The following is a 27,426-nucleotide window of genomic DNA, read 5'->3' as shown; positions in this document are numbered from 1 at the left end:
CTGGGATTTCATAGAAGGCACCATGGTGAGATTGGGATTCCCCAGGTTTGAATTCGCGAGGTCTCCACCCTTTACAAATTGGCCATCAACAGGGTTCTCGTAGGCAAAAGGCGAGGAGAGGAATTTCGGTAGGAGAGATCAGTTCGACAGGGCTGCCTCCTAGCCCCATAAGTGTTTCTACTTTTTGCAAAGGCTATGTCTCACTTCCTCAGGTCACGTGTGAGCGGATTACGCAGCCTCCAACTTCTAGTAAGAGAGGAGACTGAGTTGTTAGACTCAGAGTATGCACATGATACAGCACTCTACAAAGAGGACGATGAGTTGATACTGGAGAGAGTGAGGCTGGCTCTTGCGTATTTTGTTTTGCAGCAGGAGCGAAAATCAACTGGCAAAAGTCAATCGGTTTCCTCACAAACCCGAACTCTAGCACGGAGTGGGGCATCCACCTAGGATTTAGATGGGTAAGCAGAGGGCAGACCGTCCGGTACCTAAGGTTCCAAGTCGGACTCAACATCACTCCTGCCCAGCAATTTCTTCCTGTCCTTGATTCTATTTGAAGGAAACTAACCTACTAGAGCACGGTTCACCTCTCACTAGCCAGCTGAGCCCTAGTGATTAACCAGGTCCTCCTAGCGACGGCCTGGTAAATCGCCTCGTGTTGGTGCTTCTCATCTTGCGTAGTGCAGCTTCGTCACCTAGTGCGGAACTTCCTTTGGTCAGGGTCAAATGGTTCCAGGGATTCCAAAGCCAAGGTGGCGTGGGCGACCATCATACGGCATCAGTCAGAGGGAGGGCTTGGGATCATAGACCCAGAGTATCAAAGTATGGCCCTCTTGGGCAAACTAGTTGTCCGTGGTCTCACACTAGACAGGCAGACATGGAGGGTCTTATTGAGAAGGGCCTCTGGACTGTAGACCGAGGCTTGGCAGTGAGTGGAGGCTGTCCCTGAGATGGATCTCACGTCAGCCTTGATCACCCTCCCCTAAATCACCTTTCCTACGCAGCTTACTCCGCGTGTGGCAGGGCCTCCGTAAGGCCCTAAGCCAAAACCCCCCATAGATTGGCGAGAAGGAGCATAGATTGGCAAGTGCCTCGACATCCAATGGGCTGGTTGGGAGGCCGGCTTGGCTCGTACCATCAGGACATGGCGGGAGGTGTACAGGATGGCAAACGAGGAGGTGCTGCAGCGAGTATCAAGCAGCCAAAGAGGAATGAGGTTGAGGAGAAGGGAGATAGACGCAACAATACCTCTGGAGTGGCTTGCTCCCCCGATAATAGAGTCGATAGAGCCCAGGTAGGTATGGGCAGCTAGGTTTTCACTAGCAGGCATCCCCCCACAGGTGGCAGGTAGAGTGGGTGACACCCTGCAGGGGACCTTTTTCGCCGTTCACGAGGAGGGATGTCTGGCCCTTAACAGAGGACAGCAGAATGAGGGGATAGTCACCCTTTCGTAAAGGAGGATTCAGGTGGTGGGCCTTCAAGGGAAGACATGGCAACTGGACCCCTATATTTTTTAGAAGGAGCTCACGGAGTGGCACCTTTAGATCTGGGAGGGCAGGCAACTTGATGAGCTAGAGTGGGATCCAAGAGAGTGGCTATGGCCAGCCACTGCAATCGCCAAGAAGCCACCCACGTTCATCAAGTACACTACTAGGATTGGCAAACGCGTACTGATGCAGGAGAATGTGGATTGGGCGCCATCACATAGCAGGCACTAGACGGAGCACAGCATCACGGAGCCTTTCTGACGGACCTTCTCGCACCGCCTATGGGATAGCTGGAGGCGGCGGAGGGTGTCATATTTCTCATGGCTCGTGGCATATGGAGGCTTGGCGGTGGGAAGTTGGCTTGCCCAGATTCAAAAGAAGGGAGGTTGTAAGTGCTGCACACGACAACCTCTAGAAACCTCAAAGCACTGCCTTTGGTCATGTGAGGAGGCGCAGTCGTGTCATGTGAAGAGGAGCATGCCGCATCCGTCGCCGTATAGCACCCACCCTTGGATGTATCTCATGGGGAGCTTCTTATTGGCAGACAATCAGCCAAGGCCGTCGCCTTCTGTATGAGGCTGGGACGCAGGACACATGATATTCATTATCGAGGCAAGGTCGTGCGCAATGGTCGGTTTGGAGGCTTTACCCATCCGCGAAGTACTGGAGCCCATAGCAGACCACTCGGAGGTATCGGAGATCATAGGGAGTGTTACTGGATGGCATATCTGAAAGGTGCAGTGTCAGGAGGCTTTCGGCGAAGAGAGACTTTTAGTTTAGGCGACCTTAGCAAAGCTCTGGACCTCCATCATCCACTCCCTCTGTAGCCGACAGGATTAGGTACAGGGCGAGTCCAGGGCTTGTCAAGAGCTCCGTTGTCATTTCATGCGCACTTCGGGCAGCCAAGACCTATTTTCAATGATGCAGGTAGGCAGCCCCAATTGGCAATACACCCCCCCCCCCCCCCCCAATGGCTTCTTGCCCCCAACCCCCCTAGACCGCCTTGAGAGGCTTGTATGCATGATGTATTTGTGACTTTGCATCAGCTCCAGCTAGTCTGTTGAGCATGAGCACTCTGTTGTAATCAATTTTTTGAGTAATAGAATCAGCCACATTTTACTTGCAAAAAAAAATCCCTAACCATTGTGCTGAGCCCACTTGGTCACATAAAAAAAAGTAAAGACATTCTCTAGGATGCTCCTATCCTGGACAAAACCTATCTGGGTGTCATGAATGGTGTCTCGAAGCACGGGGCAGAGTCGACTCCCAATCATCACTCAAAGCCCCTATCCTCAAGGCCGGCGAGGGCTGCCAGTACTTACTGGCACAACTCCTTCATGTGGAGAGTGGGATCCCCTGGTGCCTCCTCGAGTAGTCTCTGAGTGGCTGCTAGGTCAAGCCGGAGTGCTCTCTGCTCCTTCCAATTCTGCTGTCTGGCCTGTAGGGCTGTCTCCTATGGTAGATCCTGCTCGACTCGCCTAAGGCCTCTACAATCTCCTCTGTGATCCGTTCAAGCGATCCCATCCACCTTAGCCTACTCCCTAGTCAAGAGGTGCTCAACCTGCCTCCTCCCTCTTGTAGATTGAGCCTGGCATCCTACAAGATTGCATGTCATGGGCTGAAGTGGAAGCATCAAGAGTGAGGAGAACTGGGCAGTGATCAAACAAAGTGATGCCAGCCAACTGCCCTACCTGGCCTCTGCAAGAGCACCCCCACTCTCCCACATAGAACCGGTCCAGCCGCTCCAAAAGAACTCTGCCAAGCCGCCTGTATCCCCAAGAGAAGTCCAGCGACCTCTCTCTCCTGTGGAAAGCTTGGTCCCACCAAGCATCACGTAATCCTACTGCAAGGAGGAAGACCTCCCATGCCTCCTACTCCTCCCTTGCTATACCTAGGTAATCTTTGCCTCTGCCCTGCTAGTCCTCTAAGGCCTCTAGGTTGTTGAAGTCTCCTCCAACAATCCAAGAGTCCACCTCTGTAAGTCCTGCTGAGATCTCCACCCAGAACCTACTACGTGACCTAACCTCACTAAGAGCATAAACATTGAGGACTCCAAGGCATGAGTCTCCTATATCCGGTCTAATCCATAGGACCCTCCCTGCCACAATTGTCCTGTGGTCTCGCACACATGTAGTGAGGCTTGGGCCAATAGAGGTGCATACACCTCCACTTGTGCCATGGGCGTCGATGGAGTACCCCTAGTAGGTGTGTGAGCTACATGGAAGTACCTTCCCCACCCGATGGGCCTGGGAGGGGGTGAGCTTGTGCTCCTGAAGAAGTAAGATGTCCACCCATTCGGCAAGAGCAGGCTGTAGCTCCTGCCGAACAATCAACTTCCTAGAACCACGTGCCCCACTGTAGTGGAGGCTTTTCACGTTCCAAGATGCTAGATGTGGACTTATGGGGAAATCTGTGACAGACGGAACAAGCATCTGTTCAGTGTGGAAGCTACTAATGAAGAAGAGCTATGGGGCATGCGAATGTGCTTCGCCGTAGGCTTGGAGGGTGAACTCCGTTCCCCCATGGTAGCTTTGGGGTGCACCATGGGGTGATAGATGCTCCAAGTGGTATCACCAAGGCATCTATCAGCCAAGCTGAGAGACGTGACTCTATGCACTGGTAGAAGCAGGCAGCCTATGCGAGGGGCCACTCGATCACATCCATTAGTGAGGTCCACTAGGAAGGGGCTCAAAAAATGATGCTCAGATGTGGAACCTTGTCTCGAGCCCACCAATTAATATCCATCATGCACCCAGGCCACTACTCGGAAAAAAATGCTAGCCCTCCTTCACCCATCCACTAGGAGATGTGGTCTACAACCTGGCCCCTCACTTCCTCCTCTATCTGTGTCATCATCCAGTCTCCTGAATGAGAGGTCTAAAAGAAGAAAGCATAGTTTGGTCCATCCGGTGGTAATAGTAAATGGACCTTGCGGCTCCTTGACTTACGGACCACGAAGAGCCCCACCTCCAGAGGTAGTTGGAACTCTACGCTTTGCAACTCTCAAATAAGACCACGGACCACTACTGAAAAACTCTTGGGGGAGCAATTGCACCTGTCTAGGGAAAGTGTGGTGGGCAGCTAGGCTAGATGAGTTGGTGGCTGTTGGCATGTTTGGGGGGGGGGGGGGGGGGGGGGTTGTTGGGTTTGTGTGCGGGCCGGGGAGGGGGTGACTAGGGGACTAGGGAATCTTGGGTGGGTTGGGCTGTGGCGCCTCAGTGGGTGGTGGGGGTGGAGGAGGCCTGTGATCCTGCTGGGTGGGACACAAGGGGTGCTGCGAGGTGTTCTGACGGCGGCTCGTCACCCGCCCTCCCAACTCTCTGCTGTCCTGGCTATGTCTAAGGCACTGGCTGAGGTCCCCCTTGCTGTCTCCCTCTCTGTCGTCTCACTGGGACCCATGTAAAACCCTCAGCATCCACCTGCGATTCTGGCGGCTGAGCCGCCTTGGCTCAGAAACACATACAACCTGCTGCCTGATGCCCAAAGTCATGGCGCCGCAGGCACTGGCAAGGCTGCCCTGTCACAATACCCTGTTGCCTAAAAGAGTGTTTGTCTACCTCAATCTCAAGAAACTTAGGTATGTTTTTTGTATCTTTCACAGCCACCCATACCTTCGGGACTCCCGCGGTTGTCATTGCATCCGCGAAGGAGGGAGAAAGAATTGTGCCGAAAAGCCGTCCAAAGTCCACTAATTGCCGATACTCGACCGCCAATCCGGGGAATAGAAGGGTGACCGGGTGTCTAGGAAACCTGTTATCAAGCGCGAAATCCTCCACTATGAAGCCACTATACCAAGGAATCATATAGATGACCCCCTTCGGGGAAGCATAAGGTGAGCTATCCACCAGCTCGCGGGCTGCATCCATGGAGTTGAGTCGAACCATGAAGATCCCCTGACCCATGAGAACTATCTCTGCAATCTGCACTGTGCCAATGTGTAGCGTGGAGTGAAGCCAATCCCGAAGCTAGGCCCTGGATGGAGAGTGTCCTACGACCTATCCAAAGATTGTTGTTTCTTTCAGTTCCAGCTCTGTGGCATGGATGGAAAGGAGGTGTTCCTAAAAAAGGATGACACGCAAGGTGTTTGACTAGGGGCACTCGTGGAATGCACCAGCGTTTGACGAGAGGTTTCCATTGCGCATCATTGCTGAGGGCTACCAAGCTAGCTTCTGTGATACCAAGGGAAATGTTGCTGCAGACGGAGGGAGCAACGATTGCTAGTGTTATGAACGTGCAGCATAGGATGGAGGCACAAGAGCAGGTCGACTAGGGAGGTCTTTTCGTGCGTGAGGCAAAGGGCGGAACCGCCACGGCAGGTCAATGATCGTTGATGCAGAGGGCAGAGCCTGATGGGACGCAAACACCATGGCGCAGGCACAGTCAGACAGGTCGCGACCAGGGCAGGTGTGAGCAGGTAGGCGCTAGCAGGGCAGGCCAGGCATGAGCAGAGCCGCAAGTAGGGCAGAGCACACATAGGGCAGTCGGGCGATGCCGCAGGTGGGGCGCAAAATAAACTAGCAATTAGTTGTATAACGCCTCCTAGGCATGGAACCTAGAAATAATGTACCCGCTATGCATACTAAAGCCTAAGTAATTTAACTTAAGACCTGAGACTAAAATAAGTGTGAAACAAGGCAACTTGGTCATTTGAAATCTTAGAAAATTTTAGATGCAATAACTTGAGACTGTGAGAACAAATTAACACTAAGTTAGGGCTGCTAACACTAACAAACTCAAAAATAATTTAGGAGGCTCAAGACTCAAGAATCAAGAGAAATTAATTGTGGAATCAAGACCAGATCAATCAATTGAGCACTCTCAAACATGTGCTTTTAGGAGCCTCCACGTTGGGCAGCACTTTGGCAAAGCATAAAAAATAAGCATGTGTTGATTTAGGACCTTGTATATTGGGAAAAACCAAGCTCATTTTGGGTTGTGTCATCATGCTCACCCACCCTCCCCTCTTGTGAGTCCTACATATACACCCGTTTGGGTAGAGAGAAGCATCTTTGAAGTGAGAGAAAGAGTAATCTCCCTCTTCATCATCTTAATCATCTTCCTTATCCTCAAAATTATCATCCCCTTCATCTTTTCCAGCCCCTCCTCCTATCCTCTCACCAACGCATCACCATGATCTAGCTGCCCTGCTCACATAAGAAGACGAAGAAGTTTTATAAGCTTTCTAGCTTATACCTATGAGCTATCACTCACCCTCCTCCCCCGCCCTGTTCATCTCCTCCTCTTGTCATATGAAGCTCCCGTAGTCCCCATTCACACATCAAAGATTTTGCAGCCCCAATTCTTGGAATTTTCCCATAAGAGAGGAATTCTGTCCATCGGTCGTCTAAGATTTTCTTTAAAGTCTTATTAATAGAAATTTCAAAACAAGCACCACACATGTTCTCACATATAGCCCACCAGATTGGTTGTTCACTCAATCACTGTATTTATGATGCACTTAGTGCCACCTTCTACAGATTTTTTTAAAACTTAGTGTTTTACCTCAGAGAGGTTTCCTTCCAAGCTACTGTTAATGGAACTTTCTTTTCTGGGGCAGGGCAGGGGGTCCTTGCAGATTGTCCGAGTCTACAGCAAATGAATCTTCAACCATGTCATATGTATTTCCACTGCTTTAATTTGTAAAGTGTGGCCATTCTTCCTTGCATCTGAAGGAGTTACACTACCATTGGGAATCATACGTTGAGTGTATACAGCATAAATGAAACAATGGTCTGTCTTTTATTTTGGTATGTAAAATACTTAAACCTCCAAAAAAGACTCGAAGAAACTACAATAAAGCACAAGGGAAATCATTATTGTCAAACTCCCTTTAACTTATTTGAAAAAAGGAGTCGAATCAGTCTGTAGCACCATTCTCAACATATTTAGTACACACTAACCTTCAAAAGATCAATATTACTTGGAATGCCCTTGACTAAAGCTCCATCAATTGTGGCTTTTGTTTTCTCGAGCATCTGAGTTCTATCCTTGCACACCTTTACTGCCCTGTCAACACACGTGAGGTCTCCAACTACAAGCTCTTTCCCTAAAATCAAACCTTTACCTCCAGCTTTGTGCTTCCAAAAGTTCAAAGACATTGATGTCTCCCATGTTGAAGACCTCATCCACCTTTGAAGGAAAACGCTTCCATCTACATCAACTAGGTAAATACCAGTCCCAATGGCATCACTTGCAGGTTGAGGATTACCAAAAAATGAGGTTTTAGCAGAGCCATCTTTATCAAGAGTACCACCCCAGAAACTTACTGCTAAGGCTTGCTTCACTAGATCACCAGATGGAGCATCCGCAATATATGAAAATTGCAGCAATCTCCCTGGATTTCTCAATAACCTGCCTATTGTTGCTTGTACAGCCTGTACTCTTGTAATTCCTCCTATTGCAGATGTAACTACCTTCCTATAGCCCATTTCAGACCCATATACATGGCGAATAAAAGGATCATTTGAGGCAGGACCATATTCTTCAATGAAAGAGAAAGCAGACATTATTTCCTGTATGAATGCAAACCAAACTTCACGAAGCCCTTCACCAGAAAAATTGACGAACTCCAACACCCAGCTTTCAGACCTACAAGGTCAAACAATGCAACTAATTAGAATATTTAGATACATACTTATACTGAAGCTAAGTTACCAACTGGGCATTCTACAGACTTCAAGAGTGTGAGAAACAAGCTGTCTACAATATGTCTCGCTACTGAGATCTTTAAGGCACCTGAGAATGTGTGTACAAAACGTAATGCCTAGCTCTGATTTAGTCCAAAAAACAACCATTATCTTTATTACATCATTGTGTTGCATTAAGTGTTGCAGAGATTACGCGCTTATGACTGTCAACATTCAAACCCCCTTCCTGGCCAGCTGCTGCTGCCTTCAGAGCTGTCCCCTCACCCTCTCTGCCATCCTTGTCCTCCCCACCTGCTCCTTGCTGCCACCTGTGCACACTGCTCCTGCCCGTGCTGCCCCACCTCTCACCACTTTTCTGCCCAAGCTGACCACTGCCTCAATTTGCCTGCCTAGCTCCACTGCCTATCCCACCCCTGCCCCTTCTGCCATCCAGCCCTACTTCAACATCTTCCTTGCTGCCTCCTCACCACTGCATGTTAGTGCTATTCATACAACACACATGATAGTTGTTCAATATGTACATGAATTTTCTTGCTTGTGCTGCTGCTGCTCCTTGTAACAGCCATCCCCCAATATTTTGGTCGGTCAGCAGCTCATTCGAGAGGTCCTAATAGAAGCACACCCAGTGGAAACCTTTAGTCCTCATTCGGGAGGTCCTAATAGAAGCACACCCAGTGGAAACCTTTAGTCCTCCGCCAACACAACCCAGGGTTCCACCCCATTCACAACTTGGCATGTGTTCCTCTTTGAGGAAAAGCTCTGTGGTTGGCTGCACTCTCCCCTTCAATATTGGCTTAACCGTTCAAGAAAATGGAAAGAATGAATACTGGAAGCTGAATATGACAATTATTTCCTCCTTGAAGTAGTGTATTTTTGCGTAACCCAAGTCCCTTAGGGATGAGCTCATTACGGTCAACGTGAGAGTGAGGAGAAGTATATATTGCTCACTCTCACAACATCATGCAAAGAATGAGCATGCACACATGCATCATATGCATACACTTACTATGAAATAAGTCAACTAATTTCTTTATAGATTGAGAGAAAATCAACCCTTCTTCATGGTTGACCAGCACTATATCTGCGTGGCTTTCTTCTTAATCTTGAAGTGAAAAAAAGGCTCCAAAAAGAGATGTTCTAATGAACTTACCATTTGCTATTGTGTAAAGCAGTAGTGAGACAAGATGAATTGAGGGATTTGATAACAGAAGAGTGGACAATGATGGTGGAGATGACTGGAAGCAACTTTGGCTATCTTCAGCTCTTTTACATGTATCTATTACAAGAAAAAAATTTCTAGAATAACAGGAAATAAGCTCTTTTTATAGGAGAAAGGGAAACTTAGTGCAAAGAGGGAAACATGGAGTAGCGCAAGTCCAGTATCCAACCACATTTCATGAGATGCGACAAGTGGTGGAACTCCTGGAAGTTGGTATGCTAACTGTCCTGACACTTGTCTCAATCCCTATTTTTTAGGACAAGCACTTTTATACCAATCTAAGGCTCCTAAACTTGGGGATCCCCTAAAATTCAAGCCTTCCCCCTAAATATAAGTATCATGTGAAAGCTCTTTTTGGATACACTACAGAAACAATAATGGATTCTCATATGAGCTTCTTATATAAAGATATGTGCATTCTAAAGATTCAGCCTATGTATATACATCATACAAACTTTTCATGGTCATGCCATCTTGTTGATTGTAACTATCTATTATGGCAAACCTAGACCACACTTCAAGGCATTTATTCCTTTTTGTTTGTGATTCTTATCTTAACATGCTTGATTTTCAATCACAGGCACCCATTTAGCTTATATGTATAAAAGTATATATTATATTTTTTCTAATCCACAGTGTGGGTCCACCATAACCAATAACCACCCATTAGTTGCACTTTTCTTTTCTTTTTTGCAAGTAAAATATGGCTGATTATATTACTCAAAAAAACTGATTACAATAGAGTGCTCATGCTCAACAGACTAGCTGGGGCTGATGCAAAGTCACCAATACATCATGTATAAACCTCTCGGCACCGCGCCTTCCACATATGCCATCCAATAAGGCTCCCTATGATCTCCCATACCTCTGAGCGGTCTGCTATGGGCTCCAGTACCTAGCGGATGGGTAGAGCCTCCAGACCGACCACTGCGCACGACCCTACCTCGATCATGAATATCGTGTCCTGCATCCCGGCCTCATACAAAAGGTGATGGCCCTAGCTAACTGCCTGCCAACAGAAAGCTCCCCATGAGATACACCCAAGGTTGGGTGCTATACGTCAAAGGATACGGCGTGCTCCTCTCCACACGAGTTGCGCCTCCTCACATAACCAAAGGCAATGCTTTGAGGTTTCCAAAGACTTCTGGGTGCAGTGCTTACAGCCTCCCTCCTTCTACATCTGGGCAAGCCAACTTCCCATCGCCAAACCTCCATGTGTCACCAGCCATAAGAAGTACAACACCCTCCTCGGCCTCCAACTATCCCATAGGTGGCGCCAGAAGGTCCGTCAGAAGGGCTCCGTGATGTTATGCTCCGCCCAGTGCCTACTGCGTGAGGGCGCCCAATTCATATCCTCCTGCATCAGTATATGTCTGCCAATCCTGGCAGTGTACTCTAGGAACCTGGGTGGCTTTTTGGCAACCACAGAGGCTGGCCATAGCCACTCTCCTGGATCCCACTCCAGCTCATCAAGTGGTCTGCCCTCCCAGATCCAAAGGCGCCACTCCCTGAGCTCCTACCAGAAAACATAGGGGTCCAGTCGCCATGTCTTCCCCTGAAGACCCACCACCCGAATCCTCCTCCACGAAAGGGTGGCAATCCCCTCATCCTGCTGCCCTCAGTCAAGGGCCAGACGTCCCCTCTCCTAAACGGCAAAGAAAGTCCCCTGTGGGGCGCCACCCACTCTACCTACCACTTGAAGCGGGATGCTTGCTGGTGAAAATCTAGCTGCCCATACCTCCATGGGCTCTATCGGCTCTCGTATCGAGGCAGCAAGCCATTCCGGAGGTATTGCTGCGTCTATCTCTCTTCTACTCAACTCCACTCCTCTCTGGCAACCTGATACTCGCTGCAACACCTCCTCGTCCGCCATCCTGTATACCTCCCGCCATGTCATGATGGTACAAGCCGGGCCAACCTCCCACCCAGCCCACTATATGTGGGGGCGCTCACCTATCTGTGCCCCTTCCCGATCTTTGACCTGGAGGTTCCAGATCACCGGCTGACGGTCTATTTCCTCCTGGTAGCCTCGGGAGCTCTGGATTAGGGCCTTACGAAGGCCCTGCCACACACGGAGTAGGCTGCGAAGGAAAGGTGATCTTGGGGGGGTGATCTGGGCTGACGTGAAGATCCATCTCAAGGACAGCCTACACTCACTGCCAAGGCTCCGTTTGCTATCCTGAAGGCCCTCCTGCAATAAGACCTTCCATGTCTGCCCGCCTGGTGTGAGACCGCGGACAACTAGCTTTCCCAAGAGGGCCATACTTTGATACTCTAGGTCTATGATCCCAAGCCCTCCCTCTGACCTATGTCGTATGATGGTCGCCCACGCCACCTTGGCCCTAGAAACCCTGGAGCCATCATACCCAGACCAAAGGCAATTCCGCACTAGGCGGCGAAGCTGCACTACACACGATGAGGAGAAGCACCAACACGAGGCGATATACCAAGCCGTCGCTAGGACCTGGTTACCCACCAAGGCTCCACCGGCTAGTAAGAGGCAAACCGTGCTCTAGTAGGTCAATTTCCTCCGAATAGGATCAAGGACAGGAAGAAACTGCTAGGCAAGAGTGATGTCGAGTCCCACCTGGAACCCTAGGTATCAGACGGTCTGCCCTCTGCTCACCCATCTAAATCCCACGTGGACACACCACTTCGTGTTGGAGTCCGGGTTTGTGAGGAAACCAACCGACTTTCGCCAGTTGATTTTCGCTCCCGGTGCAATGCAGAACACGTCAAGAACAGCCTCATTCTCTCTAGCATCAACTCATCGTCCTCTATGTAGAGGCCTGTGTCATCTGCATACTCTGAGTCTAACAACTCAGTCTCCTCTCTCACTGGAAGTCGGAGGCCGCGTGATCCGCTCACACGTGATCTGAGGAACTGAGACATCGCCTCTGCAAAGAGTAGGAACAGGTATGGGGCCAGGGGGCAGCCCTGTCGAACCAATCTCTCCAACCGAAACTCTTCCCCTCGCCTTCCGCCTATGAGAACCCTACTAGTGGCCGATCTGTATAGGCCGGAGACCCCATGAATCCAAGCGTGGGGGAATCCCAACTTCACCTTGGTGCCCTCTAGAAAATCCCAATCCACCCTGTCATAAGATTTCTCAAAATCCAAGAGCAGTACTGCCAATCTCTGCCCTATGTGTTGAGCCCACTCTGTCCCCTCAAAGAAGGTAAATACATTGTCTAGGATGCTCCTATCCTGGACAAAGCCTGTCTGTGTGTCATGAATGATATCTGGAAGCACAGGGCATAATCGCCTACCAATCATCTTTACCAATGCCTTATAGGCCCCCGATAATAAGGTGATCGGTCTCCGCTGGGAGAGCTACAACCGGTCTCCCCCTTTGGAGAGAAGACTGATAAGGCTTAGCAAGAGACTCCGTGGCATCTGTCCTAAGGTGAAGATCTCCTAGAAAGCCCTCAATAGGGGGTCCTTCACCACTTCCCAATAGGTAGTGAAGAAGGCCTTAGAGAGGCCATCCTGCCCTAGGCATTTCTGCCCATCCTGTGTATGGAAAGCCTCCTCTAGTTCCTTCTCTGTGAAGGGGGCTAGGAGGGAGTATCCCATCTCCTCTGTGACGAGGGACGGGATGTGATCCCATACCTGTTGTCTACATCTCTGTCCTCTAGCTGAAGCTGTCTCCTACTAGAAAAGGCGCATGTAATAGTCGGTGGCAATCTCCATCACCTCATCTAGGCTAGAACGGGTCCTCCCATAGTTATCCCGAAGGTTTGCTATTTGCTCTCCCGCGGTGCGGGGCTGGTGCACCTGCAACAACTCCCTGCACATCGTGGCCCCCTTCCACGCCCAAAAGGCTGCTACGGTGCGGAAAGAGAACTCCGAGCGCCTGTTCTCTAGGCCAGCAATAGCTGCACGCACGCGCACCTTTGTGCGTGGAGGGTGGGATCCCTTGGTGCCTCCTGCAATAATCTCTGCGTGGCTGCAAGGTCCCGCCGAAGTGCTCTCTTCTCCTCCCAACACTGCTGCTTGGCCTGTATGGCTACCTCTTGGCAGATTCTGCTTGACTCGGCTAGGACCTCTGCAACCTCCTCTGCTATCTGGTCCCTCCTGTCCCACTCTCTGGTCCAAATCTGCTCTATCTGTCTCGTCACCTCCCCCCTCCTATAGATCGAGTCAGGGATCCGACAGGATCGTGTATCTAGGGCAGATGCTGGGGGGTCAAGTGTCAGGAGAACCGAGCAATGATTGGATAATGTGGTGCCTGCCAACTGCTCAATCTAGCCTCCACGAGAGCCTCCCCACTCTCCCACATAAAACCTGTCCAACCGCTCCAGCAGGACTCCACCTAGCCGCCTGTATCCCCAGGAGAAGTCCAACGACCTCTCCCTCCTGTGGAAGGGAGGGCCTTTCCAAGCATCACGTGCTCCGACTGCAAGCAGAAAGACCTCCCATGCCTCCTGCTCCTCCCCAGCCATGCCTTGGTAGTTTCTTCCTCTACCTTGCTGGTCCTCCAAAGCCTCAAGGTTGTTGAAATCTCCTCCAACAATCCAGGAGTCCACCTCTGGGAATCCAGCTACAATCTCCACCCAGAACCTGTTGTGTGCCCTAACCTCCGTAGGGGCATAGACATTGAGGACTCCAATACACGAGTCCCCAATATCTAGTCTGATCCATAGAACCCTTCCCGCCACTATCGTCCCATGGTCTCGTACACAGGTGGTGAGAGTCGGGCCAATAGAGGTGTATACGCCTCCACTCCTACCGTGGGCACCTATGGCGTGCTCCCAATAAGTGTGCGAGCTGCCCAGAAGTGCCTTCCCAACCCGCTGAGCCTGGGTGAGGGTGAGCTTGTGCTCCTGGAGAAGCAAGATGTCGATCTGTCCGGCAAGGGCAGGTTGCAACTCCTGCCGAACAATCAACTTCCTGGAACCATGTGCCCCACTGTAGTGGAGACTGTTCACATTCTAGGATGCAATGTGTAAGCTCATGGGGAAACCTGTGACTAACCGAATAGGCATGTGTTCCCTGTGGATGCTGCACATGAGGAGGAGAGACTGTAAGGCATGCAAGTGTGCTTTGCCGCCGGTCTGGATGGTGAACTCCAATCCCCCATGGTGGCCCCCGGCCGGACCATAGGGGTGATAGATGCTCCATGTGGTACTATCAATGCATCTATTAGCCATGCTGAAAATCGCGACTCTGTACACTGGTAGAAACGGGCCGCCTATGCCGGGGGCCACTCGATCACGTCCCTCGGAGCTCTCCACTGTGGAGGGGCTCGAAAGATAATGCTCAAGTGTGGGACCTCCGCACCAGCCCACCAGTTAATGTCCATCATGCAACCTAGCCACTATTGTGCAAACAGTGCTAATCCTTCATCTCCCATCCACTGGGAGATGTGATCCACCACCTGACTCTTCAACTCCTCCTCAATCTGTGTAGTCCTCCACTCCTCTGAGTAAGAGGACTGAAGAAAAAAGGCGTAGTTTGATCCATCCGGTGGTTCTAGTAGGTGGACCTTGCCCCTCCTTGACTTACGAACCACAAAGATCCCCACCTCTAGAGGTAGTGAAAACTCTCCCCGCTGCGCAACTCGCAGATAGGACCATGGGCCACTGCGGAAGAACTCTTGTGGCAACAGCTGTACCTGTCTCGAGAAAGTGTGGCGAGTGGTAGGGGCAAATGAGTTGGTGGCTATGTGGGAGGGGGAAGACTACCGGTGCGCAGAGGAGGTAGGTGTGTGTGGGTCATCACCTCCTGTGGGAGGAGGGGGGGTGGGTCTGGGGGGGCTCACCTCACCTAGGTGCGGATCAGGGGGGGTGCTCGATAGGGGGTGTGATGGGGGGAAAGAGGATCGAGGCATGGATGGAGATGCATGGCAGATGTGGTGGTGGTTGGCGGGGGGGGGGGGGGGGGGGGCTGGCTGTGGGGTGCTCTGCCGAGAGGGGGTCGCTAGCCTGCCAACACCCTGCTGACAAGGCTGGGTCTAAGGAACTAGCTGCGCCCCCCCTTGCCGTCTCCCTCTCTGTCGTCTCTAGACCCGTGTGAAACCGTCAGCGTCCACCTGCGGACCTGTGGGCAGAGCTGCCTTGGCTCCAAAATACATACAAACTGCTGCCTAATGCCCAAAGTCGTGGCAGCGCAGGCACTGCCCTCATTGCCCAGTCACAATGACCTGCTGCCTAAAGGAGTGCCCGTCTGCCTCAGTCTCTAGGAACTGTGGGATATTCTTGACCTCTTTCACTACCACCCGTACCTTTGAGACTCCTGCCGCTGTCACTACATCTGCGAAAGACGCGGGAAGGACAGTGCCGAAGAGCCGTCCAAATTCTTCCACCAACTGGCAATACTCAATCGCCAAGCCGAGGAAAAGAAGGGTGACCGGGTGCCGAAGAAACCTGTTGTGGAGTGCAAACGCCTCCATAGTAAAGCCACTGTACCAAGGGACCATGTATATGACCCCCTTCGTGGACGCATATGGTGAACTGGCAAGTAGCTCACGAGCTACGTTTGCCGAGCTGAGCTGGACCATGAAGATTCCTTGGCCCAATAGGACCACCTCCATGATCTGCGCTATGCCAATGCGCAGCGTGGAGTGAAGCCAGTCCCGAAGCTAGGCCCTGTCTAGGGAATGTCCTACTACTTGACCATAAATTGTTGTTTCCATTAGCTCCAGCTCTTTAGCTCAGACCGCTAACAGCTGCTCCTCAAAGAGGACTACGCGCAAGGTGTTTGACTGGGGGGCACTCGCTGAGTGCGCCGGTGTCTAACCATAGGTTTCCATTGCGCGTCCCTTCTAGGAGAACCTACCTATCACGTTGCTGTGCTACTGGAGAGGGAGTTGCTGCAGAGGGAGGGAGCAACTGTAAGGATGGGGGGGGACACAGGCGGTGGTGCACGGAGCTGGCGATGGGGCCCTGGCGAAGGCGAGGGGGATGGGGCGCAGGTGATGGCATTGATCCGACGGGACACAACGATCAAACGGGGCGGGTGGGGTAGCTTGCGCGACGTGACGGGGACCGAGTTTTTTTAGAGACTTGTTATATAGTTGTTGCACTTTTCTAGATATCTAGTAATTACAAAGAAAAAATTTTTGATAAATAATTGATTGTGCAAATTAATTAAAAATAATAAGCTCTTTTTTTGTTGTGTTGTGAGATCCCTTCGGCTCTTATTCAATTGCCCTCAATTGAAAAGCTTCTTGAAATGGTCAAAGAATGTCAATGTAAACCTTCATTAAAATTTCCTATCCACTTTCAAAGGAATTGTTTTTCCTTCGTCACAATAGATCCATTCCATTTTTACATCTCTTTTAAAATGAATAGGAAGAAAATTGATCTCGTATAAAATGAAGAAAGGACCACCAGAATTTTGAGGCAGCATGATAATGTTTCAATCCCTTCCAAAGAGTTTGGACTAAGTCAGGTCAAATATAAAGCTAGAAACATAATTTTCTTTCTCTTTATACTCGTCATAATCATATAAGATTTGAAATCAACGAATAAACTTAAGGAGAAAATGAAGAGTTTATGAACCATCATACCTATTGAATTTGATCTTCTTTTCCAGTTGAGATAGTGACCTAGACTTCTTGTTCTTATTGTGAGATGGAAGGATCGAGGTGCAGCTGTGAGTTCAGTAGACAGTGTGAGAGTGAGAGACAGAGTGAAGCACGACACCCAAGAGAATAGACTGAAAGAGTGTAACCAGAAAGTACAAAGTACAACCCTTAAACCTTAGGGTTGTAGGGGGTGTTCACACCCGACACACACTAAGTGCCCATAAGTGTGTAACATAAGCACATAAGCACATACGACAATAAGACTATAAGTCTAGGGGAAAAAACCTCTCCTACCGAGAGTAAAAAGTGCCCCAGTGTCCTACTGATCACCGACACTCCCATATGAGCGTAGGCGTGAGTGAGGCGTGAGTCCAATACCCAATAAACAACCCTGGAGTAAAGAGTGATCAAGAGTACAAGGATCATCCGCCACCAAAGGATATCAAATTTAAAGCATCGCGAAATGCTTCAAATTTGTCACGAGGAAGAGCTTTGGTGAAGATGTCTGCCACATTACTGGTGGTAGGACAATAGACAAGGTTGATATCACCTGCATGTAGCCTCTCTCTGACAAAGTGATAATGGATCTCAATGTGTTTCGTGCGAGCATGAAACACTGGGCTCTGTGCCACTGCAATGGCACATCTGACTGTCAGTGAACAAAGGAGTAGGCTCCGTAACAGATACATCCAAATCAGCTAGCAAGCGTCTAAGCCATACGTATTCAACTGTGGTAGTGAAAGTTGCCTTGTATTCAGCTTCACATGACGATGTGGCAACAATGGATTGTTTCTTGCTAAGCCAAGAAATGCAAGAAGAGCCAAGAAAGAAACAATTGCCACTAGTGGAGTGACGTGTATCATAATCACCAGCCCAATCAGAATCACTATAAGCATGTAACTGCAGTGGTCCCCCCTTGGCATAAAGCAACCCAAGAGATTGAGTACCATGCAAGTAACGAAAAACACGTTTGACAGCTTGCCAATGTGACATAAGTGGCTGATGCATATACCTGCTCAAAGCTGAAACTGCAAACTGTATGTCCGGCCTAGTGTTGCATAGATAGATAAGACATCCAACTGCAGGAGCATATGTATGTATATCAAACAAATCACTGTCATCATGTAATGATAGTTTCAATCCAGGTTCCATGGGAGTACAAACTGGCTTGCAATCCTGAAGCCAAACTTCTCAAGAAGCTGCCCAATATACCTTGACTGTGATTGCCCAATACCTCGAGCATCATGTATGAACTGGATGCCCAAGTAGTAATGCAAAACTCCCAAGTCAGACATGTCAAAAGTTTGCTACAAATTTTGTTTCAATGCTGAAATCTGATCAGCATGTGTTCCGGTGAGCAAAAGGTCATCAACATAAAGACATATAATCAGCAGAGATCCCCCTTCTTTACATACGTAAAGGGTAGACTCAGATGAGCTGTTTAGAAACCCCTAACCAAGCAAGAAAGCATCTATTTTTGCATACCAAGCTCTAAGAGCTTGTTTCAAACCATATAGTACCTTTTTGAGCTTGCATACCAAATGTTCTGAGCCTTCAACTGCAAAACCAATGGGCTGCTGTACATAAACATCCTCCTGAAGTTCCCCATGTAAAAATGCAGTCTTGATATCTAGCTGATGCACTGTCCAACCATAATGTGCAGCCAAAGCAATCATAGACCTGATGGTCGTCATACGAGAAGTAGGAGCAAATGTCTCCTCATAATCACAGCCCTTATTCTGTGCGTAGCCTTTAGCTACAAGCTGTGCCTTGTATTTATCAATGGATCCATCTGCTTTCCTTTTCAGTTTGTAGACCCATTTCGTTCCAATGGATTTCTGACCAAATGGCAAGGACACCAAATCCCAAGTTTGATTCTTAGTAATAGAATCTAATTCAGCTTGCATTGCTGCCATCCAATGCACACTCTGTTGTGCATCCTCATAACATTCAGGCTATTCATTATCAAAAGTACTTGCTGCCATAACAAACTCCATGGTATGTGCTGAATCATGCAAACGAGTTTGCCTTCTAGTACGACCAGCCATGGGTGCATCCAAAGGACTATCTTGCATAGTCTGCAAATACCATCTAGGTAACTGTCTAGCATTCTGACTGTGTGCAAGCTCTTGCTGAATTTCAATTTCAGCATGATGCTGAATATTCCGATCAGCCAATGGCCAAATTTCTGCACTTTCCATAGGAGCAGCTGGCTGAACATTAGCTTCATTTTCTGAAGCTCCAGTTGAATCACCAAAAGTAATGGGCAGCAGCCCTTCAAAAACATCACGGGCAGCCTGATATGTGTCTAAACCAGCCAAGGATAATTCTGATTTTTCATCAAAAACAACATCCCTACTGACAAAAACCTTCTTTGTAACGGGATCATAGAGTCTGTAGCCTTTGCTCTCATTGCTATATCCCATAAAAATGCACTTAACAGCCTTGTTGTCCAACTTTTTTCTAAGTACCTGTGGAATATGGGCATAGGCAAGACACCCAAAGGTACGAAAGTGACCAACAGAAGGTTTACAGCTGTTCCAAGCCTCAAAAGGTGTGATGGTCTTCAAGGCTTTGGTAGGGCATCTCTTCAAAATATGGCAAGCACACATGACTGCTTCCATCCAAAAACTATGAGGCAAGCTCTTTGCCTTCAGCATACATCTGGCCATCTCCATGAGTGACCGATTCTTCTCTCTGCTACCCCATTCTGCTGTGGAGTATAGGCAGTAGTATACTGATGGACTATGCCCTTCTGCTGCAAAAAAGAATTCAACATAGAGGACATGTATTACCCCCATCGGTCCGAACGGAGAGTCTTAATCTTGCATCCAGATTGATTTTCAACAAGTGCACTAAAAGCCAAAAATGCATCATACACTTCTGACTTCTTTTTCAAACAGTACACCCAACAAAAACGTGTAAAGTCATCAATGAATGTCACAAAATAATAACAACCGCCCAATGACATGGTTTGCATAGGCCACAAACATCTAAATGCACCAACTGCAATCTCATTGTTGCTCTAAAAGCAATACCACGGGGAAATGAGAAACGATGCATTTTCCCCAAAATGCATCCCTCGCATAAGTGCTCAGGAGGTCTCTCCAAGAGAGGTAAGCCATCCAACATCTGAGTACGCTGCAAAAGCATCAAGCTGCCAAAGTTTACATACCCCAAACGAGCATGCCATAACTCCGCCTGTATCATAGCAGGAGTAAGAGTGGATGTCAAGTATGCCATCTGATCTACTAAAAGAGCATCCAACTCATATAAACCATGACATAAAGATCCTGTCAAGACCAAAGTCATGCGTTCTTTATCTCTAACCATACAACGGTTATCATCAAATGTGACCTGCAAACCACAACGTGCCAAAGAAAAAATAGATAGCAAATTCTTTTTGATTCCACGCACAAACAAAGCATCTTGCAGGCGGAGAATAGAGCCATCAATGGCTGTGAGCTGAATCTCCCCAATACCACGAACAGGGTATGATGCATTATTGGCACACTGTACCGATTTCCCAACGGGAGGTGCACTAACTGAAGCAAACAAATCTCTGCGAGATGTAATATGTCTAGAAGCACCATTGTCAAAGAACCAAGTGTCAACATCCTCTGTAGAGCTAAGTGCTCTATCGGCCCAAGAGATGTCATAACTGCAAGTGTAAAAACAATAGTCCCTGTCCACAACAAAGGATGCGGACTCACTAGCAGTGGGAGGAGTAGTAGAAACAGACATTCCTAACTCCTTTTTCTCTTTGGCAATGCGCTTTCTGCACTTAGTGATATAGTGGCCGGGCTTCTTACAGTAATGACATTTTCCTTTTTTAGCTTGTGTCCCCCCTTGTGTCTGATTCTGCGATGTGCCCGAAGTGCCAGAACTCTGTGGAGCACTTTTCACCTTGTTGTTTTTGCCTTTCTGTCTTGCCACAAAAGCCTGCTCAAAGACTATAGCATCCACACCACTATTTTTCCTTGTTTGCTCCTCCTCTAGAAGCAAACTAACCAGCTGAATAAAAGTGAGTGGGTGCTTAGCAATCCTCATGGTGAGGTTCAATGCAGTATGAAAAGACAAGTACGAAGGAGGTAAGGAATTCAAGGTGGCGGATATCAACTGTGCATCCGAAAAATACTCATCTACATTCATGAGCTGCTCCCTCAAGTCCTGAATCTTATTTAAGTGATCCTGCATAGAATCACCCTCATTCATCTTCAAAGTTTCCAACTCTTTCTTCAAGAACGAGATCCGAGTCTCATTCTTTCCTGCAAACATATGCTCCAAAGTCAACCATGCATCTCGTGAAGAAGATGCTGAACGAATGTGAGGGATGATGGACCGCTAAACTGCCAAAGCAATCAACGACAAGGCCTGTGCATCAGGTGTATCCCAAACTTTTTGAGCTGCAGTTCTTGGAGGAAGTGGCTGAGGTGGAGTGGGCTGAGGTCCCCATTGTCCATGTGCGCCATGGGGAGGAGGAGTAACGGGAGCTACAACTCCCGGTCGAGTTTCCTCTCCACTAACATAATCCCATAAATTCTTGGCCACTAATACATTCTTCATCATGAATGACCATAGCGAATAATTGTTTCCGTCCAATCTGTCTTCCTTGGATACATACGTAAAGACATCACCTCCTTGATTTGCCATGATGACAAATTTCCAAAGACAAATGAGCAATGCCAAAGCAGTATGGACTAGAAATCTGCAAATTTCCAGAAATTGCAGCAAACACACTTCTGCAATTAATGTGCAAGGGCGTACTCTGTCAAAAATTGTCTCTTAATGCACTCTTCCCAAGGTGCAAACAGTGCTCAGCAACACTGTTATATCAAAATCCCCAAAATTTTTGCCAAAATGTCTGTCAAAATAGTCTTTCTATGACTATAACAGCAGTTCATATGCAACTCTCCTCAAAATACACAAAAGCCCCAAAATTTCTGATGAACCAGTCCAAAAATTTGCATCAAATTTATTGCACACCTGTATCCTGTGTTGTGCCTACCGCGTATGAACCTCCTCTTCCGGAACTTTGTTAAAAAATACCTGACGTGGACTGCAAGCTAACGGGGCAGTGTGGCACGTCGTTGTCAGAGCGGGCGAAAGAGACGCAGGTTGCTGACGTGGCGTCTGACGGCGAGCAGGAGGTTGACGAGCGGGAGGCTGTCGATTGACCGTGCTAGCAACTAACGAGCGGGAGGCTAAACACGAGCAGGTACGCTAGCTGCACGCTGGCGACTGGAGGCTGAAGACGAGCAGGCTTGATGGCTGCACGCTTGCGACTGGAGGCGACATCTGAACCTGCGCGCTGGCGAACGGACAGGCGCAGAGACAGGTAGCGTGCCACAGGCAGGCGGCCACAGGCAGGCTGTACTTGGATACCATAGGCACTGCTGGCGAGCAGACGAGCTGCAGGTCGAGCTGCTAAACTGGTGACGAGCTACAGGTCTTGCCTGACAAGCAGGAGTAGGCAGACGAGCTGCGCTATCGACTGGAGCTAAAGGCCTAGAGCAAATCTGAGAATTGGCGGGGGCTGCAGACAGTGGGAGCTTCAGTCTGTAGACTGCAGACTGCTCTGATACCAAATGTGAGATGGAAGGATCGAGGTGCAGCTGTGAGTTCAGTAGACAGTGTGAGAGTGAGAGACAGAGTGAAGCACAACACCCAAGAGAATAGACTGAAAAAGTGTAACCAGAAAGTACAAAGTACAACCCTTAAACCTTAGGGTTGTAGGGGGTGTTCACACCCGACACACACTAAGTGCCCATAAGTGTGTAACATAAGCACATAAGCACATACGACAATAAGACTATAAGTCTGGGGGAAAAAACCTCTCCTACCGAGAGTAAAAAGTGCCCCAGTGTCCTACTGATCACCGACACTCCCATATGAGCGTAGGCGCAAGTGAGGCGTCAGTCAAATACCCAACACTTATGCCTTTGTCCAAGCCTAGATCTTTATATTGAAGATGATGAAGTGATTAATGTGGATGAAGGAGACAAGGATGAAGAATGCTGACCCCTTTTCAATGATGAAGTCTTTCATGAGAAAGATGTGACTCTTCATCACTTGATGAACATCTATCAGAAAAGGCACCAAATAACTTTGAAGAAGGGAATGGGCTTCGACACGATCACTTTTTCTATCTTAAAGTAGAATGAGATCTTTCTTTTGTTCCACTATGTCTCCTAGCAATACTTGGGTTTCTTGATCAACTCCTTTCATTGCTATGGTTTTGTCTTCTTAAACCAAATAGGCTTCTATCCTTGAATTCTTTAGACTTTTCAACTCTTTCTAGTTTGAGAAGTTGCTCATGAATATGGTGATTCTTCTCTCTGAGGATTTGAGAAGTTGCTTGTAATGTGGTGATTCTCTTCTCTAAGGATTTAAATGGCATGAAGGATAGCACTTGGCTCTTTCATTGGAACTCTAAGAAAATCATGCTCAAGCACTCAATGCGTGCAAGGGTCAAATAAAAGCAATCTTATAACTATAAGCACTTCCAATGATAGTGTAGGGATTGCGCCAAAGCTTTGACACCATTGTAAATGCTTCGAACACTAGAGTGTCCTCGCAACTATAATATTTTTTTTATTTTTTAGACTTAACCATTCAAGAAAATAGAAAGAATGGATACTTGAACTTGAATAGGATAATTATTTAGAAAATTACAGCCATCAATAGATAAAATAACCGATGACAAGTTCAAGATTGAAGATGTGCAAGCTCCCTGGCAGGGAAGAGATATACCCTTTTTTATGGTTGATTAGCAATATATCCATATGGATTTCCTCTTGATCTTGAGGCAGAAGATGAGCTCCAAAAAGAGGGAAATTCAAAGAAATCAGCCATGTTTCATGGTTGATCAATAGTGTATCCCCATAGCTTCCTTCTTGATCTTTTGGAAAAAGAGATCCAAAGAGAGTGTAAAATAGCTGAGGCAGAAGAGAAAAATTGAAGGACTTGATGAAGAAGAGTGAAAGATGATGGTGGAGATGATTAGGATCAACTTTAGAGCTATATTCAGTTGCTATACATGTGTTTACAACAAGAAAAATAGATCTACAATAAAACAAAATAAGCTCTTTTTATGGAAGAAAGGGAGACTTAGTGCAAAGAGGGAAAGCAGAGTAGCATAAGACATGCTAAATGTCATGAGGTGTGCGAGTGATGGGACACTTGGAAGCTTGTGTGACAAGTGTCCTAACACTTGTCTCTTCTCTATAGCCTTCCTTTTTATTTGAGAATTCTCAAAAATAGAAACAACCAACTTTAGTAAGCACTGCGAGAACACCACTCTTACTATCCCTATTTTTTAAGACTAGCATTTTTGTGTTGAACTAAGGCTTCTAAAATTTAAGAACCCTCATAATGGATATCAAATGAAAGCTATTACAAAAACAATATTGAAATTCTCATGAGTTTCCTATACAAAGATACATACATGCTAAACATTCAATATAGCTTCGCATTCTCTAGTTTCGCAAATCTAACCATAGTATACATTAGTACCTTCTTTATCTCCTATTCCCAAGCCTTGCAGTGAAGTACGTCTAGCTAGTACAGGACTATTGTAGCCTCTTTAGCATTGTGACCCCTACATTCTTCACAAATGTGGTCACTAAGGCAAGGGTACCAAAGGTATCTGTGGCAATTATAGATGTCAATAGAATACCTAAAGAGTTGCAAATTGTGGCCGATAAATTTGCGATTAGTCAATACCCCAAGAGGGGTAATAATTAGGGCAACATCATATGAACACAAGCATCTATAGTGATAGGCCTCCCTTTGCATCACTAGCAGCATCATCCTCCTCTACTCCGCACACCATCCCCCTCTTGTATCCACTGCCAACTCCCACCCCCGCTCCCTCACCATCTCTCATAGCCAATTCCCTAGACTGCACCAAACAATATCACCCTTCACCTCCTAGAAATACCCATCCCTTGCTTCCTTGGTACACATCTCTTCCTAGCCTACCCTTATAAGTCCTACCCCTAGCCTCTCCTAGCAAGTATGAGTCCAATATCGCAATGACTTCCCTTGGATAGCAATAGAGAAACCCCTCCTACCTAACTCTATGTTATCCTGTGCAATTTTGGCAATTTCCCACCACACCTAGCTCCTTCCACAATATTTCTATTGTTGTGGGGATTAGTCATACTTGGGAGTTACAAGTGATGAGAAGTTTTGCTTCCACTATAGGTGGAAATTTTTGTGACATATTTTTGCAATGCTTTGAATTTGATCTCCTTTGGTGGATAATCCTTGTAGGCTGATCACTTTTCACTTCAGGGGGGTTTGTTCGGCTTCACTCACGCCTACGCTCACAAAGGAGTGTTGGTGATCTACAATAGGACACTGAGGCACTATTTACTCTTCATACAAGAGGTTTTTCTCCCTAGTCACATTATTTTCTATTTTGTGTATTTATGTTACACAGTTTAGTCACTTACCGTACTTTACACCTTTCGGGTGTGAACACACCTTAACAACCTTGAGGTATAAGGGTTGTACTTAGTACTTTTATTTACACACTTGGGAATTGCATCGTGTATTGTGCCTGTGTCTTCATTCCCACTCACTCTCTCTCTCTCTACTGTTCATTGTGTTTTCAATTGAGAGCTGCCATCTCAATTCTCACATCAAGTACACTTCGGGCACAAAAAGGACCACACTATATACAAAGAAATCTTTCAAGTGTATTTACCCACCACCATAGGAACCAAATTCACAACCTCTAAGATAAGTATTAGAGGGTTAGGTCCTACTCAAAGGAGGGGATATGGCTACTAGCTGATTGTATAGATACATTTTCCAGCAAGAGTTGGTCTAGTGTTGTGTTGCAAGAAGCACGTGTGGATGTGTCTTGTCCATGATCAAGGAGGAGATGGTGTCATTTCTCCTTAGACCATTCACATATCAAATGCTCTAAACCCTCCAAATATAAGATGGGTAGAAGTGCCCAGGAGAGGATATTCCCTTTACGATATTCATTCTCACCTTTTGTGAGGAGGTGAACAATGTTCTGTTTGAGCTAACATAAGCATTACATGCTGAATTAGCCACTTGAACAACCCCAAAAAAGCTTAATTAAAGAAAACCTCTAAATGATGCGCAATTGGAGAGAGTTTTAAAACGCTGCATGGTATGAGGTGCCAAAACTTTTTATAAAGAGACATGTTGCCCTCCATCCAACCCAAGCCCCAAACCTTGTTTTTGCAGGTTTCACGACCTCTAGCTTCACTCCCCACACCCCATTCACAGAAGACATCCCAGCAGAAGCTGCCCATTGCTATCTACATCCATCAAGCACCTATTTCCAGCCCCCATTGAGCAATCTACATCAATTCCTACTGTGTTTTCTGATCAGTCATATCGTCTACAGCTAATGACTTGCTGAACTACTGTGTTTGTGATCTGCAAGTGCTGTTTGGACTGCCACATCATCATACTTGCATTTTTGCTGCCATCAGCCTGCCACGTCATCATCAGCTTGCTGCATTTGGAGTTTTCTCTCTCCTCTGCCTGTTCAACATTGATCTAGCATCACACATTGATGTGTTTGCTCTTGACTGACATTTGGAGGCTGCCTTGCTCTGTTGTTTGATTCATCAAGAGTTCTCCCACTCAACACCTCTCCCTCGGTCCTTGGGACATGAGAGTTCAAAGTACAATTTTCATTCATTTAACATTCAGTCATTGATTCAGATTTCCATAGTGTTCATTGTCTTTGAGTTACGCTAACCCCAGGGTCCTCCATGTGTGCACGGAACATTCCATACAGTATCGTACCATAGGACGTTCTATACGATCCCATGCAATGTTCTGTGCATTCATACAAGCGCCCAACAGATCCCACTATTGTAGACTCTGCACGAATTCAAACTTTTGCCCATTTTTCTTGGCTAATGGGCATTTTGCAACTTCTGAAAGTTGTTCTCCTCTTTTTGACTTCTCCTCCTCTCTCCCTCACCTCAGCCCACTATAAAGGGCAGCCCCCCCCTTCTCACCACTTCATCCAAAAACTTGGGCTCAAGCTTGAAGCACCTCCAATACCTTCTCTTCCCTTTGAGTATTCTCCCCCTCTCTTATACCTACCCCTCTCCCTTTCCCTTTCCCTATCCCTTTCCCTCACCTTCTCTTTCTCTCCTCTCCCTCTACTTCTCTTCTACTTCTCTCCCTCTCCTATCCCTATACCTCTTCCTCTTGCTCTCCCTTTCCTTGTCCCTTTCCCTCACCTCCTCTTCCTCTTCCTCTCCTCTCCCTATCTCTTGCCCCCTCTCTCCCTCTCTCTTCATTTCATCCATCTTCCTCTTCCTCTCCCTATCCTATCCACAATGCCGAAGCCTCTTCAATAAGCTTTTGGTCTCTACACCACAAATCTGTAGAGACTGGGAGGCATGAAGATCGAGACAATCAATGTTCATTAGCACCACTGAGACAAAGAGTGAGAGTGAGAGAGAGCAAAGTAGAGAGTGTGCACGATTTGTGGGTACAATGACAAGTGTACCACTTTAGGTTTTTAGATAGATATAT

General features: G+C 47.6%; 1 protein-coding gene across 16 annotated transcripts in view; it reads right to left on the bottom strand.

Annotated features, from left to right (window-relative positions):
- Positions 1–27,426, bottom strand: part of LOC148029409 (chromosome-partitioning protein, putative (DUF639)) — a 183,758-nt gene that overhangs the window by 24,261 nt on the left and 132,071 nt on the right. For 13 of the 16 annotated variants that reach the window (XR_015692424.1, XR_015692425.1, XR_015692426.1 and 10 more), the window contains 2 exons: positions 7,388–8,075; positions 6,990–7,073 (listed from right to left, as the gene is read on the bottom strand). Coding sequence is in view for 12 of the 16 variants with exons in the window: in XM_087688222.1 (XP_087544348.1) it covers positions 6,990–7,073; positions 7,388–8,075 (772 nt within the window). In the remaining 4 variants the exon portion in view is untranslated. The remainder of the gene's footprint in view (positions 1–6,989; positions 7,074–7,387; positions 8,076–27,426) is intronic. The other 3 variants (XR_015692427.1, XM_087688224.1, XM_087688233.1) reach the window with 2 other exon arrangements.

The sequence above is a fragment of the Lygodium microphyllum genome, chromosome 11 (assembly GCF_053477565.2).
Source record: "Lygodium microphyllum isolate KBCC chromosome 11, Lygodium_microphyllum_v1.1.10, whole genome shotgun sequence".
Classification (NCBI taxonomy): Eukaryota; Viridiplantae; Streptophyta; class Polypodiopsida; order Schizaeales; family Lygodiaceae; genus Lygodium; species Lygodium microphyllum.
This window is presented reverse-complemented; position numbering and strand designations above follow the sequence as displayed.